General features: G+C 36.0%; 3 protein-coding genes across 4 annotated transcripts; 2 read left to right on the forward strand and 1 right to left on the reverse strand.

The window, feature by feature from the left end:
- Window positions 1–706: 706 nt before the first annotated feature.
- On the forward strand, window positions 707–3,937 carry LOC110639628 (uncharacterized). Of its 2 annotated transcripts, none has more exons than XM_021790671.2 (4): window positions 707–848; window positions 1,060–1,194; window positions 2,809–2,996; window positions 3,472–3,937. In XM_021790671.2, the coding sequence occupies exons 1-4, from the start codon at window positions 835–837 to the stop codon at window positions 3,660–3,662; spliced, it is 528 nt and encodes a 175-aa protein (XP_021646363.1). In that variant the 5' UTR covers window positions 707–834; the 3' UTR covers window positions 3,663–3,937. The 2 variants fall into 2 exon arrangements, with proteins under 2 accessions (XP_021646363.1, XP_021646358.1); XM_021790666.2 differs by having other exon boundaries at window positions 712–893.
- Window positions 3,938–5,141: 1,204 nt separating this feature from the next.
- LOC110639614 (auxin-responsive protein IAA11) lies at window positions 5,142–10,267 on the forward strand. Its single transcript, XM_021790641.2, has 5 exons — window positions 5,142–5,624; window positions 7,964–8,277; window positions 8,813–8,948; window positions 9,718–9,779; window positions 9,867–10,267. The coding sequence occupies exons 1-5, from the start codon at window positions 5,266–5,268 to the stop codon at window positions 9,914–9,916; spliced, it is 921 nt and encodes a 306-aa protein (XP_021646333.2). The 5' UTR covers window positions 5,142–5,265; the 3' UTR covers window positions 9,917–10,267.
- Window positions 10,268–10,472: 205 nt separating this feature from the next.
- Window positions 10,473–14,369, reverse strand: LOC110639587 (MDIS1-interacting receptor like kinase 1). Its single transcript, XM_021790603.2, has 2 exons — window positions 11,328–14,369; window positions 10,473–11,031 (listed from the first exon to the last, which is right to left on the reverse strand). Exons 1-2 carry the CDS (start codon window positions 13,954–13,956, stop codon window positions 10,625–10,627), a joined length of 3,036 nt encoding a protein of 1,011 aa, XP_021646295.2. The 5' UTR covers window positions 13,957–14,369; the 3' UTR covers window positions 10,473–10,624.
- Between the last annotated feature and the right edge of the window lie 315 nt (window positions 14,370–14,684).

Below are 14,684 nucleotides of genomic sequence, written 5' to 3' on the forward strand. Positions count from 1 at the left end.
TTCTATTAGTCATTCTAAAAATTTTTAGTTTTTGATTATTGATTTGATTACTTTTAATTTAATAATCAAATTAATATAATTTATATTAATTAATATAATAATTATATTTTTATTAATAGTAAATTATTTATAATTATTATTTTTATAAATATAAAAGATTAAAAATATATTTTTATTAATAGCTAATTAATAATATAAAATATATATTATATTTTTTTTATTAATTCGATCATAATCGATAAGTAACAAAATATTTTTATTTTTGATTAAGTTCGATTATTTTTCAATTTTAATACAATTAAAAATAATTAAAATTTTGATGAGTTCAAAATTCAATTCAGTCAGTCAATAGAATTCTCACCTTATTTTTCGCTATAAAGATGAGCTCCTTTCTCCTTATCAATTATTGCTGCTTTTTATAACTCCGAAAGCTTATAATTGAAGTTTAAGAGTTTGAAGATGATGGATAGTAATGTTATAAAAAATATAATTGAAGGATGAAATTTAAATTTTTTTTATAAGACTTTTTTTTTCTTATATTTATAGGTTTTTTTAATATTTATGTTTAGATATTAATTTTAATTAAACATTTAAATTTTACATTTTAAGTATTGAAATGACAATAAGTGATTAACTGAATGTAAATATTAAGTAGGGACAACAAATCCATATCCGACCCGAATAAAAACGGTAAATTGGTTCGATATCGACACTGGTCCGCTCGCTATCTATTCATTGGGAATCAATTAAAGTGTCAAGGCTCCACGCCAAATTTGACAAATCGGCGGTACCAAACAGTACTCAAGAGCTTGGGAAATAGAAAGGTTTCCGATCATGCTGGGGAGAAGGTTGGTTTCCTTCTTCAGGAGCTCTTCAGCGTCACAGTTTTCAAGGTCATCGCTGAATATGCTTCTCAGAACAATATATGTATTTTTGCAGTGTCAGGAAATGTTGAATTTTCTGGACCTGATTCATAAATAAGCAAATTATGGATTGAAATTATCATTTACTCTCATACCCATATGTTTTTCTTTTTGCTGATTTAATGCTTTTGCACAGTGTTGCCAAGCCTGTGGATGAAGAAAAAAGCAGGTCTTTTGGTTCCAAGGCTGTTTCTTTTCTGTTGATTACTGTTACTGGCGGTGTTGCTTTGAGTGCTCTTGATGACCTTGCCATATATCAAGGCTGCAGCAGGTATGTTCCTCTTTATTAAGGATGTTGCTTCTTCTTTGTTTCAATGTCTCGTCTCACATTGGTTATATGGAACTTGATGTGGGGAAATGAGGCCTCTGGCTATCTCCCCTGACGGCAATGGTGCTGTATAGTAAGTCTGGTTGCTTAGATAAACTGGTGCAGATAAGCATTTATGATATATGTTAGATAAACTGGTGCAGATAAGCATTTATGATGTATGTGGGGGTAATGCTCATAATGAAATGAGGCAGAATGACATGTAATTGATTAATGTAAAGCACTTTATTTCATGATAATTTTAGTTTAGTTGATTAATTAAGATCATCTATATGGTTTTGTGTACTTGAGAAAGCATACCGGTGGCAATGAGTGGCCTGAATCAAAATGTTTGTTTTTTCCTTTTTTTTTTCTTTTTTCCCCCGCCTGGATCTCTAACTGCCCCAAATTTTAAACAGTGATATTAAATTGTGGATGTGTCTTGGCAATTCAATATATGCGTATATATATCTGATGAATGGGACAGCACAGCAAAGCATGTTATGCTAGAAATTTGTTTATTTACATTTAAATTATTTATTTTTATAATTCATATTGTTTCTTATCTAACAAAATGAGGACTGGTTAGATAGCTTGTGCGGTTTTTAGAATAAGCTTCTTGGAAAACATTGGAGACACTAGAGAGAGAGGGAGAAAGTAGCCCAAAAAAAAAATAAAAAAGAAGATAAAGAAAGATATGATGAATAATAGCTAATTATGCTCTGCTGCATGATAATCTTTGATCCTGATGTTGTTAACCAAACATTACTTTGAGAACCAGGGAATTTTTCCTAGAGACTCCAATACAAGTTATTTGCATTGAGTATTTCATAACCAATGATTAGAGGGGAAGGAAGTAGCCAAAAGAAAAAAAATGGAAAAGATAAAGAAAGATATGATGAATAATAACTAATTAGGCTCTGCTGCAATCAATCTTTGATCCTGCTGTTATTACCCAAAAATTACTTTGAGAACCAGGGAATTTTTCATAGAGACTCCAAGACAAGTTATTTGCAGTTAGATTGAGCATTTCATAACCAATGATTACATATTTTGAGACATTCACTTAAGAATATTCTTATCACTTCTTCACTTGATGAAAAGAACACACTGATTCTTTCTGACAATCAAATGCAGTGTATTTACCAAGTTCTATTCTTTTGTCCATTACGGCAAACAAAAGACAACCTTTTTTTTTCCCTTTAGCTAGGATAATATTATCATCAACATTGCATCCATCAACTGTTGCCTACTTTGCTTTACATTTCTTTTATGCTCATAGTAAATATGCCTTAAATGATGCATCTCTTCTTCACTGAAATGATTGTATGCAATTGCTGTGTTATTTTTCTTATCTAGAGATAAGATTTTTTAAATCATCTTTGGTTGAATGAAAGAGAAGCAAAAGGAGAGTGAGCTTTTTGTGGGTGATGAGCAGGGTTGGTGGGATGCAGGTTGAGCAACTAAGTAATTTCCTAAAATTATTTTCAATAGTTGAAGGCTGCCTGGTTAATTGATGCCTCATATCAGATTTTCTTTCATGGTCTACATATTCATCATGTACTTAAAATTTTTCAGCAAGGCCATGGAGAAAGCCAGTAAGAATCAGGCAATCAAAGATGCCATTGGTGAACCAATTGTTAAAGGTCCATGGTACAATGCATCTCTTGCAGTCGCTCACAAAAGGCAATCTGTATCTTGCACATTTCCTGTGTCTGGACCACGGGGCAATGGTGTCTTCCAATTGAAGGCTGTTCGTAATGGAGGTTTGTGTATTTTTCTACTCTTTGAACTTTTGTATGCTTTATGTTTTCATTTCTTCTCTGAGCTCTTCATATTTGCTACATCAATTAGGTTTAAATTGATAACCTCTCAAAGAAACATGTAATGATGTGTAGATTTTCATGTGTTTTTATTTTTATTTTTATTCCTGGCCTTTCTTCATAATAGCTTTTGCTAGGTATTGATCAGATTTTCCTTTTCTTCTCCATCCTTCCCACCCTCTCTCTTGTTTGTGTATGTATCCCTTTGGTCCACACTTCCAATTCCTCAACCCTGCCTCCAAGGGAGCAGTTGTCACTTGTCAAGTGGCCTATTGTCCATAGACTAGCACCATTATTTTGCATTGAGCTAACGGTGATGTCTTCCATTTATCTCTTTTGCTTTGTTGAAGTTTTGAAAGAACATATCTAGTGCTATGGAGAATCTTCTCTAAACAAGTAAATGTCATTTGTCTAACAGAGGACAGCTGGTTTTCATTTTTCCTTCCTCGTGATTGGGAAATCCTAATAATGGAAGCTCTCCTTCATGTTCCTGGTAATGAAGAGAAGCAGCAAACAATACGGATTAGTCTATCTGAAAACTATCCGCCTCCAGATTGCAAGGCATGCATCTCATGCCCACAGGCATCTCAAAAGCCAGAGAACAAATGAAAAGTTGCATATCATCAAGAATGTGAGAAAATTTTTTCAGTTTTCATTTTCGTGTTTCACACAAGTCCCTGTTCTTCCAGCATCAGGATTGACAAAAGTTAGATCTGATCTGCTCATAAATATTTGTTAAACCTGGTGATCAGGTTTAACGCCATGCAATTTGTTCCATTCATTTTGATGGGGTTTAAATTTCCAGGATAGATTTGGTACATTCATTCTAGCAGATATTGAAGACCAAGCAATAGCTAAGAATTGAGCAAGTATTCTGTTTCCTATAGAGCATTTGTTTCGAGAGTTTTTCCTTCTTCCTGGCAAAGTATAGATCATAATACTTCCCTGTTAAACAAGTAATGAAATATGTGCTTTCGTCTTTTTGGGCAACTCCCAGAAATTGCCTTGTCAATTGCTTTGGCCCAACACTATTAGCCCAGTTGAAAGCCTGAACATTTTGATGTTGCAGAACAAGGAGATGAATGGACTGGGCAACTCATTTTGTGCCTTTTTGGCTACCTAGTGATCCATAATATATATATATATATATTTTTTTTTTTTTCTGTTACAAATTTTGAAGGGAGATAGCCGAAGCATTGTCGTTGGCAAAGGCCACAGAAAAGCACAAAAGCTTCCAAGTTAAGAAAGTCTGAAACCCATCAAACTGTCATGTGTTAGCCAATCAGCAGAAGAAGCGTGGAAACATATAATGACTCGCTCCTATCTAATCGTGGCGCCAACATTAAATACAAATTTCTCTTTCTGCCCCCACAATTTTTCTCTAATTACGAAAAGTCGTCGACCCTGGACTCTGTCCCCTCGTGCCCGGACAGCCGATGTACGCCTTCCACTTCAAAACTCTGTCTTACGCCATCTTATCTCTACCCAAAAATTTCCATCTTTTCTTTCTTCTTCGTGGACTCGAAAGCGTTTAATTAATTGTGGACTCCAAAAAATTTAATTTAGGTCGGTGATTTTAATCGGTTGAGGCGTCCCCATGGGAGGGAGAAGGATCAATGCCGGTTACTACAAGTACTCGATTACCTTACCTGTGCGGCTCCCTTGAGGACCAAACTCCTGGATGCCCAGCCGTGTCATGTCGGGTCCCACCTTGTCGGCTTGTCGTTTGGAGGTTGTAGTAATGGGACCCTTCTTCTTTTAACCAAGGAAAAGACTTGGGTCCCGCTTCTGGACGTGGAAGTTTCCATCTAAATACTATAGTATAGTATTTAGCTTTTGCTCTTTCTTCTCTTTGTTTTTGTATTTCTCGCGTCGCGTTATGAGAGAAGTTACTTTGGACTTCTTGGGCTGGTATACCGTAATTTTCATTTTTTATAAAATATCGGGGATGAAAATTAATTTTGGATATTATGTCTTGGGAAAAAGAGAAAGTGGAGAGAAATTGAGAATATCGGAAGGAGAAAAGAGATATGGGAAAATCAGGAGGCAAAACCATTAAACCAGACAGGTGGGTCCCAATCCACCCATCAAAATCCTTTTCTCTTTCATTTCTCAAATCCTCACCTTTCCTCCTTTCTCATTCTTATTTACTACTCTTTCCCCGGCGCCCACCAAACTCAACCATCTCCATTATCAACCCTCCTCCTTTTACATGCAACTTGTTTTCGTCGGTGGTGGTGGTGCTGCTGCTGCGACGACTGCCTCCATGTCGACGCTGTCCAGGGAGGACAACGCTGCTATGTCATCTGAGGATTCTTCTAGCCCTGATGAGGCTGAACTCGAGCTCGGTCTTGGCTTGAGTCTTGGTGGTGGTTTTAAGAACCAGCAAGTAGCAGTCAAGAATCAATATGCTAGAATTCTAACTGCTAAGGATTTGCCTTCTGGTGTTTCTGCTTCTTCTTCTTTTTCTTCTACGTCGTCGTCTTCTTCCACGTTGAGCAGAGCCAACGCTACGGCTGGGACCAAGAGGAGTGCTGATTCTGTCTCTGCTGCCCCTAATGGTGCGTCCAGGTATAAATTCAATCGTTTCGGCTTCAATTCTCTTTTCTTTATTTTTAGCTACTTCCCTGGTTTTTTCTTTTTTTGTTTTTTTTTTTTTATGATTTTATATTCGAACTGAGGTATTTATATTCATCATATAGCTTCTATTTATTTGATCCAGTGTTTTATCTTAATTATTTTGGTTATAAACAAATAAAATCATTAGTGTTTAGTTTTACTTCCCCTTTTGACATGAATCAAAGCCTGATTAGGTTCTTGATTATTTGATTTTGGAATTTAATGGCTCTAACCAAATGCATCACCTGAATTTCTGAATTTCCTCCTCCAAAAATTATGAAAATGGTGAAAATTTATCACCAACTTCTTAGCTTCAACTGAACTTCTATACCAAATGGTCATTAATAATATTAAGTTTCCAATGGTTGTTTACCCACCAGAGTGAGCACCTAATTTGAGTTCCAACTAATTGATCCAACCTAGAAAGAACTTGAGAAAATTTAAGGTTTAAATTAGTAGTATGTTTTACTTCAATTGATATGAGACTTATTTTCTCTACGAAATTTATTCCATGTAATGTAAACTTGACACTTTCAAATTATGTGGAACTTAATGAAGAACTATTTGATCATATCTAATAGATATAAATTCAGAATTAAAGAGATCTATTATTTAGTAGCAATCTTTAGCTGCCTTAGTCACACCACTCCCTTTAGATTGGATCTGACCCTCACAAATGCATAGAACTTAATGGTTCTGCAAATCACAAATTTAATTTAATTTGGAGAATAGCTTTATATAAATTGAGCATCTTCTTTAAAATTTGAATGGAATGTTGCCTTTCTTATTTATAATAATTTTAAGCATGTCTAGTGATATTTTGTGGTGATAGTTTATGGACTTGTAAATTATCAGATAAATGAAACTGCAAATTTAAGCAATAATATAATGAACAAATATTGCTAACAAGCAAAATATAGAAACAAAGAGTACAATGTTAAAAGGATTGATGAATTATGTTCTAGGTTTTTTTTCAAATTTGAATACCATTGAAGATTTGTTATCAAGACTTAAAATAGGTCCAACGGCGATAATATGAGATCCCAAATTGAAATGATTACAACATGGTCCTTAGCCCAATAAACTGAAAAGGTATGACTCCTAGATTTGGAAAGGATGATTCAATAAATTGTATAAAACTATAAATGGAATTGCTGAAAGTTCATACTGTCACCAGTAGAGAGGGGTGTGGGTTATGGAACTATGACCACGTTTAGAAACTCCAGTGCTAGTATCCCCAGGTTCCTTCTTTCTGCCTATGATTGTCAAGGTTTAGTTCTGGAAGCAGTGTTGTATTTACTGGCTTAGATAAATGGTTTAATAGTACCCTGGTGTAAGAATTAGCAAAATTTATATTGTGTTGTGATGGTAATTGATGATGGCTTGATAAACAACTGCAAAACAATCCTACATTATGCAACAAGTTGAAGCTTCTTTAGTATTTATTTAAACCAATCCTAAATTCTGAACTTGTGGTTCATATGACATCTTGTCCTATCTCATAACATCTAGCTTTATTGGGTCTCTGTGAAATTCTTTTGCTTCCATGTCCCTATCCTCTAACAGCACATGCTGTACTCTTATTTGAACCTGGTTCTTATGCTGGGGTGATACTGATAACTTAAGTTGGTGTTAATTGTAGTTTCTGACCATCAATAATTGCCTGTTAGCCCTTTTTGTATTAGGTAGTAACAATTCTCTTGTTTTTTCTACTTTCAAGTTTCAAATTCTTCTCTGTACATATCTTGTGACTTGAGGTCCTATTATAGTTAGTTTCTGACCATCAATAATCGCTTGTTGGCCTTTTTTTTTGTATTAGATAGTAACACTTCTCTTGATATTTTTACCTTAAAATTCTTCTCTGTATGTATATTGTGACTTGAGGTCCGATCATTGTTTTCTACATGATTAAATGCTTCATGTTGCACTGCATAGAGGCAGAGCATCGCTTGATTAAATACTGTCAATTATTTGTAGGAAATTCAAAGTGGAGCAATGTAATTAATCCTCTTAATTGACTCCCTCCTAACACCCCCCCACCCTTCTTTTCTCTCTTCCCCCTCCTCTCTCTCTTATGGGTAACATTTATACGTACCCCTATCCACTTCACCCCCTCATTGGCTGGGCTAAGGCCTTCAGGAACGGCTTTGAATGTTGCATGAAAAGTTATAGTTTCTTTCTTTTTGGTAAAGCAGCCTTCATTGTTTTATCATTAACATTTGAAATATGCTTTCCTCCATTCATGGGATTGAATTTTCCTTTTATTGTTTTTGTTTTCAACCTTGAATCAGTCAAGTTGTTGGTTGGCCGCCAATAAGAGCCTATCGAATGAACAGTATGGTCAACCAGGCAAAGTCAGTGGCCACTGAAGAATATAGTTCAATAATTGGGAAAAATGAAAGCAAGACTGCTGTGCTGGAGAAGACTAACAATGGAAGTAACATCAATAATTCCAAGGTCAGGACTTCGCTCTTTGTCAAGGTGAATATGGATGGGATTGCTATAGGGAGAAAGGTTGATCTGAATGCTCATGGTTGCTATGAGACCTTAGCCCAAACCTTGGAAGATATGTTCCTTCGACCCACCCCAACAATCAATTCAATACGTAAGTTTTTCCTATCCTTTTCATTTCAATTCCCCAAAACTGTTGACCTGTTATAGCACAGAATTAAGAGTTTCAAAGGCCATGCAAGTCAGTTCTTACTATCATTTTTTTTTCTTCCAAGAAGCTTGGTGTGTGGTCTTAAATTTGTATGCTTTGATGTTTACAATAATAGCTTTAATAAATAATAATGTAATTCTTGATATTGATGTTGATATTGATAGGAAACTTACCTAATCCATCTGTTTAATTTTTGTACTTGGTAAAAATACTGATTAATCTTTATTTATAAGCTTCTGTAGGTTATGATTTCAAAAATTATTGTTTCTTGAGAATTGCATAAATATATTGGGATTCTGGATAAAAATTTTTGAACCTTAGCTTTAAAAAGTACATCTCATGTCCTGGCATTTCATTGTGTTTACTGTTTGCATGCGTGATGTCAGTAGTTGGGGGCTGAGGCATTTCAACATGTTTTATTAGCATCTTCCTAGTATAGTTATAATTTAATTGATGGTGGGATTATATGTGTAAATAGGATCAAGTGCACCACAGCATAATCTAATGGTAGAAGCAACGAGATGCCCACAATTGCTGGATGGTTCATCTGACTTTGTGCTCACTTATGAGGACAAGGATGGCGATTGGATGCTTGTTGGAGATGTTCCTTGGGGGTATGTATAATCCATTCAACATATGCATGTGTGTATTTATGTTAATGCATGATGCAATGAAATTCTACATATATTTTCTAAGCCTGAAAGCCAAGGCCATGTGGGCAAGCAAGAAAATTAGGGCTAGTAGATGGTTCGGATTGGATTTGCAGTTATGATGGTGAAAAATTACACGATTCTAGTTATCAACTTGTAGAGAGGGTACTATTCGTTGTTAGAATCAGTAGCATGAAAACAAAGATGCTACAAAGAGATATGGTTGATGGAGAGAGAGAGAGAGAGAGAGAGAGAGAGAGAGAGATGTATGGTGGAGCACTAGCACACCCACACGATGGGGAAAAGTAGATAAGGAAATAAGAAATTGGGAGACACAGAACAAAGGAATAAATGAAAGAAAAAGAAAAGGGAAGAAAAAGAAGAAGAAGCATATAGTTGCATACTTTTGATTTTCTTTTGTACTTTATTCTTTCTTGACAAATTAATGCTTCTGCATTTTCAGCTTTGTTTGAGTCATTTTGTTTGCAATAGGGAAAAAGTAATAAAGGAAATAAGGATTTGGGAGATGCATAGCAAAGGAATAAATAAAATAAAAAGAAAAAGGCAAGAAGAGGAATATAGTTACCATTTCGTACCTTTGATTTTCTTTTGTACTTCCTTATGCTTTCTTGGCAGTTTAAAGCTTTAGCATTTTTATCTTCTTTTGAGTTATTTTGTTTGGCCTTCACATTAATTTTTTTTCCTTACTTTTCAATTTGGATTTTGCTTTCAGGATGTTCCTTAGCTCTGTGAAGAGGCTAAGAATCATGAGGAGATCTGAAGCAAATGGACTTGGTAAACAAACATGAAATCAACATTCTGATTCACCCCTGAAGCTGCACTTAATGTACTAATTATGTTAGGTTAATTTCTAATTTGTAGCTCCAAGTTTGCAAGAAAGGAATGGAAGACAAAGAAACAAGCCTATCTAGGCTTTTCTCCTTAAACTTGAGTAAGATGAAGACGATCTATGGCTTGAAGACTGATATACAAAGGAGAGAGAATAATGAAAGCATTTTGAAATAGCAGTGACTGATTTTCTGCGGCCTTGTGTTGTTTTTTGGGTTGCTGTATACTCCTATCATGATATTTGTTCATTCTTGTTTTAAGTTTGAAAATGCTCACCACACTTTTTTGAACGATACGACCACTTCACTTTTTGGTGTAGCATACACATGCATACATGCACTGTTCAGTGAATGGTGTTTACAAATCCTGTAAATTCCAGAGTGCTCAATTGCTTTCTACCCTTGTGAATGCAAAGGAAATTATTGTTCTTGAAACGTTTTGCTTTATTTGCCAGTCGACTTTTATAAAAATTTGGTCTTTGCGTAATCACATACCCAGAATTGTTCTTATTCACATGGAATTAATAGGCAAATTCACACTTTATTATTTTTGTGAACTTGCTGAATCCATTTGTTAGTACCTCATCGCATATTCATGTTTGCAGATTTGTCTGATAAGTCTAATCCTTTCACTTGCATCATTTCATTTTATTTGATCAGAGAATCTAATTTCATATACCCATTTATTTTCTGGACAACACTCAGAGCCATTGATTACAAACGTGAACAAAGATTACATACAAAAGAAGAATTAAACAAAATGATGTCCGAGGGACCTCATTTTTTTGGTCCCTATACAAGGCCATTTACAGGTGATGGACTAAAGACTGGCTTCTCTTTGTTGCTATCATATTCACTGACGTTGCTAATACTTTTTCTCCGTGGCTTAGCCTCTCCAAGCATTGTTAACACATCCCTCATGGATGGTCTATCCTTGGGGAGCTTAGCAGTGCAAAGAAGTGCTATCCTAAGGACTAATTGCATCTCTTCTTGGACATGCTTGCTGTTACCTACGCTGTTATCTAGTGCTTCTTCTAAAGGTCTATTGTCCCTAATCTTTCTTCGAATCCATTCAACTATGCCCACAGATTCTCCAAACTCAGGATCTAATGGTCGCTTTCCAGTGAGAAGTTCTAGTAGAACTACTCCATAGCTGTAAATGTCTATCTTTTCATCCACCTTCAAGGTATATCCATATTCTGCCAAATGATAGAAAGAACACAAGAAAACGTCATGATCTATGGAACAAATACTGAATCAATTTGTTTAAATTACTATAGGATTAAAAAGAAATAGGGTTCCTGTGCATCTGAAGCATAAACTGTAGGAACAAAAACTTCTATAGCTAGACCCTATTAATAGCAGTTGCTCATTCCTTGGGTGCTTCTAGGATCTGGGCGCTTTAGTCATCTTTCATAGGATATTTGATTTGGCAAATTAGTATCAGGTAATATAATCCATTTTTTAAGAATGAAGACTATGGCTTGAAATTTACCTGGGGCAATGTATCCATAGGATCCAGCCACCATGGAAACTGTTTCATTCTTCCGAATCATCATTCTTGCCAATCCAAAATCAGCAATTCTTGCCTCAAGATTTGCATCAAGGAGTATGTTATTTGACTTGATGTCGCGATGAATGACCAGAGGGTGACAATCATGGTGCAGGTAAGCAAGTCCCTGTGCAACTCCAACTGCTATATTATATCTAGAAACCCAGTCTACCAGCAATCTCCCGGCTAGATTACCATGCAAGGCTTCTCCTAGGTTGCCATTGTGCATATATTCATATATTATCATCATGTCAGTATCATTATGGAGAAAGCCTAATAACCGAACAATATTTCGATGCCTTAGCTTCCCCAGGAGATTGACTTCTCCAACAAAATCATCACTGCTTCCTGTTTCAATATCTGTTCCTGATCTCCATAACTTCTTAACTGCCACAACTGTATTTAACCTAGGCATCTCAGCCTTGTAAACGGTCCCAGTTGCTCCCATTCCAATCACATTGGATTCCTTGACACACCCTAGAATGTCTGCACTCGTGAAACCAAGCCTCTGGAATGCCATCAATCTCCAAGGCCACTCTCCATTTTCCCTTTTGAAACTTTCTTGGAAGCAACTTCCATTCAAATACCGTCTTTTGTAGAGAGATCTTGCACCAATAAGCGCAATTATAACAGCTAAAACTGATGAAATTCCAATTATCCATCCAGAAACAATGCGCTTTGTGTGCAAGCTCTTCTGCTGTGATTCAGTAAGTAAATTGTGGATGCATGGAGTCAGGACACCGCCACAGAGACCTGCATTGCCTATAAGATCATCTGGATTGATTGTTTTTAAAACACCATTTGCAGGGACTGGACCTTCTAGGGTGTTGTATGAAACATTTAGCACTTCTAAGGCAGGTGAGGTGCCAAAATTTTCAGGTATTCCGCCAGTTAAAGAGTTATTTGACAGATCAAGAATTGCCAATGTGGGCATCACTGCAATTGCTTTTGGGATTTCTCCAGTCAACTGATTGTTCTTTAGATTCAAATTTACCATTTTCTGACATGAAGCAATGCTGGCTGGAATGGTTCCAGAAAAATGGTTGGACGAGAGATCAAGCACAGAAAGTGAAGGACAGTCCTGGAACTGATCTGGGATTTCACCATCTAAGTTGTTATTTGAGGCCATAAAGTTTTGTAGATTTGGAATTGCTAGAATTGTGGAAGGAAGAGAAGATGTAAGGTGGTTTCTAGAGACATCAATGAAAGAAAGTGAAGAAGAAGAAGCAAGGTCACTAGGGATTTGACCACCAAGGCTATTATTTGCCAACTCTAATCTTTGAAGCTTCTCAAGTTTGCCAAGTCCTACTGGAATTGTCCCAGAAAGAAAATTGTTCTGCATACGAACACGAACAAGTGAGAGACATGTGGATAAGCGAAGAGGAAATGGACCTGAGAAGGCATTGTTGAAGAGAATGAGCTTGGTGAGATTGCCACCACTACACAGGCGTGCTGGAATCTCACCAGAGAATGAATTTGATGATACATCCAACCACTGTAATGCCGAGTTTTTGCCCAGATCAATAGGCAAGGGACCTGCTAACGAATTGTTCCACAGCTCAAGAATCTGTAATTGATTCAACCCTCCAAGTCCAGCAGGAACTGCACCTGACAACTGGTTGCACATCAGATTCAATAGCTTTAAAGTTTTCAACTGAGAAATTGCAGCTGGAATTTCTCCTGATAACATGTTATCGGAGAGATCCAGCAGTTGCAGAGCAGTCATGTTGCCAATTGCAGCAGGAATCTTGCCTTCAAAATTATTCTGATACAAGAAAAGTGTCTCAAGATCCTTAAGCCTCCCCAGTTCAGCTGGAATCTCACCACCAAGATTGCCAACAGCCAAATCAAGATACTTCAGATTGGTGAGATTTCCAAACTCTGTTGGAATCCCACCTTCAAACTCATTGTATCCAATTATTATTTTCTCCAGTGATGAAAGCTGCCCCAGCTCTGCTGGTATTTCACCAGTAAGATTATTCCCGGAAAGTCCAAGAAACTTCAACTTTTGCAAGTTCTTGTAAGATTTTGGAATGGAACCTTCAAAGAAATTCCCTCTGAGATCAAGCGTCTCCAGCAAAGTGGCATTGCCAATATCTTCGGGAATAAATCCTGAGAAGTTGTTGCTTGAAGCATTTAGCAAAGTTAGAACAGCTGCTCTTCCAAGACCAATCGGAAAGCTATCAACAAACAAGTTCTGGCTCACATCAATGCTTATCAGCAAGGTAAGATTATATATAGCTTTTGTCAAGGATGAAGAAAACCCATTGCAGCACAAGTTGAGAGAAGTAAGGCCCTGTAGCTTTTCAATATCATCTGATACACGGCCACTGAGATTCATGTGGGAGAGATCAAGCTTTTCAACAGCTCCATGAGAATTGCACCACACACCAGTCCAGTTACAGTGAGATGTATTGTAGGACAATTTCCAATCTTGAAGCCTATTTAAGGGATCTAAAAGACCAGCTTTTATCGATAGCAGAGCTGATACTTCCTCATTCAAAGAAGCAGAACCGAAAGAGTGAAAACCAATGCAACAACAGATGAAGAAAAGCAAGATTTTCAACTTCATATTCTTCTTCCTCGTTGGTTACTGAGTTTAGACCCTTAGTTCTCTGCCATTCTTTTTTCAGTGAAAAGAGACAGAGAGAAAGCAAGCGACAAAGGTATATGGGAAGAAATAGAAAGAAAAGAGTGGTTATGGAGTGAAGAGTAGGTATATAAGAAATAAATAAAATGGATGATTAGTTTAATTATGGAGAGCTCGTGAGATCTTGGGTTCTGCAACTGCACCAGCTCAGCTGTTAATCAGCAAGTAATGACGGGGAAGCTTTTGGACTCATTGGAAGTTTCTTCGACATTAAACATAGCTAGAGAATGTGTTTCTTACCATTGACTTTTGCATTCTTCTACTTCTTTCTGTTACAGTAATAGCCTGCTATTTAATATTCCTTTTTTGTTTGCAAAAACAATACCAAATTACATCTATACATCTATATCTATCTATGCAAATTATACATATACTCGGTATATTAAAAAATAATAATTTTTTTTATATAAAGCTCGTTTATTGAGAATTTCACATTAAAAAAATATAAAATAACAATATATAAATGATTGAATTATAATATTAAATTAATCTATGAGATTAAATGGCGTACTTAAACTTCTAATCCCATCTCATTTTTGTTTACGTACTCTATTACGAGCTGACAAAGCACACTTTATTTGAGAATGTTAAATGACACATTTAAATATTAATGCATTTTATTTTCATATTTTGGATTAAATGCTAAAGGG

This window comes from Hevea brasiliensis, chromosome 10, assembly GCF_030052815.1.
Source record: "Hevea brasiliensis isolate MT/VB/25A 57/8 chromosome 10, ASM3005281v1, whole genome shotgun sequence".
Taxonomy (NCBI): Eukaryota; Viridiplantae; Streptophyta; class Magnoliopsida; order Malpighiales; family Euphorbiaceae; genus Hevea; species Hevea brasiliensis.

Bases quoted from the DNA above. Each gene is read 5' to 3' on its own strand.
- LOC110639614 (XM_021790641.2), top strand. From the start codon at position 5,266: ATGCAACTTGTTTTCGTCGGTGGTGGTGGTGCTGCTGCTGCGACGACT. The intron at 5,625-7,963 runs GTATAAATTCAA...ACCTTGAATCAG, and splicing joins GCCCCTAATGGTGCGTCCAG to TCAAGTTGTTGGTTGGCCGC. The intron at 8,278-8,812 runs GTAAGTTTTTCC...ATGTGTAAATAG, and splicing joins CCCAACAATCAATTCAATAC to GATCAAGTGCACCACAGCAT.
- LOC110639628 (XM_021790666.2), top strand. From the start codon at position 835: ATGCTGGGGAGAAGGTTGGTTTCCTTCTTCAGGAGCTCTTCAGCGTCA. The intron at 894-1,059 runs GTCATCGCTGAA...GCTTTTGCACAG, and splicing joins TCAGCGTCACAGTTTTCAAG to TGTTGCCAAGCCTGTGGATG. The intron at 2,997-3,471 runs GTTTGTGTATTT...TTTGTCTAACAG, and splicing joins GAAGGCTGTTCGTAATGGAG to AGGACAGCTGGTTTTCATTT.
- LOC110639587 (XM_021790603.2), bottom strand. From the start codon at position 13,956: ATGAAGTTGAAAATCTTGCTTTTCTTCATCTGTTGTTGCATTGGTTTT. The intron at 11,032-11,327 runs GTAAATTTCAAG...ATCATTTGGCAG, and splicing joins CTATGGATACATTGCCCCAG to AATATGGATATACCTTGAAG.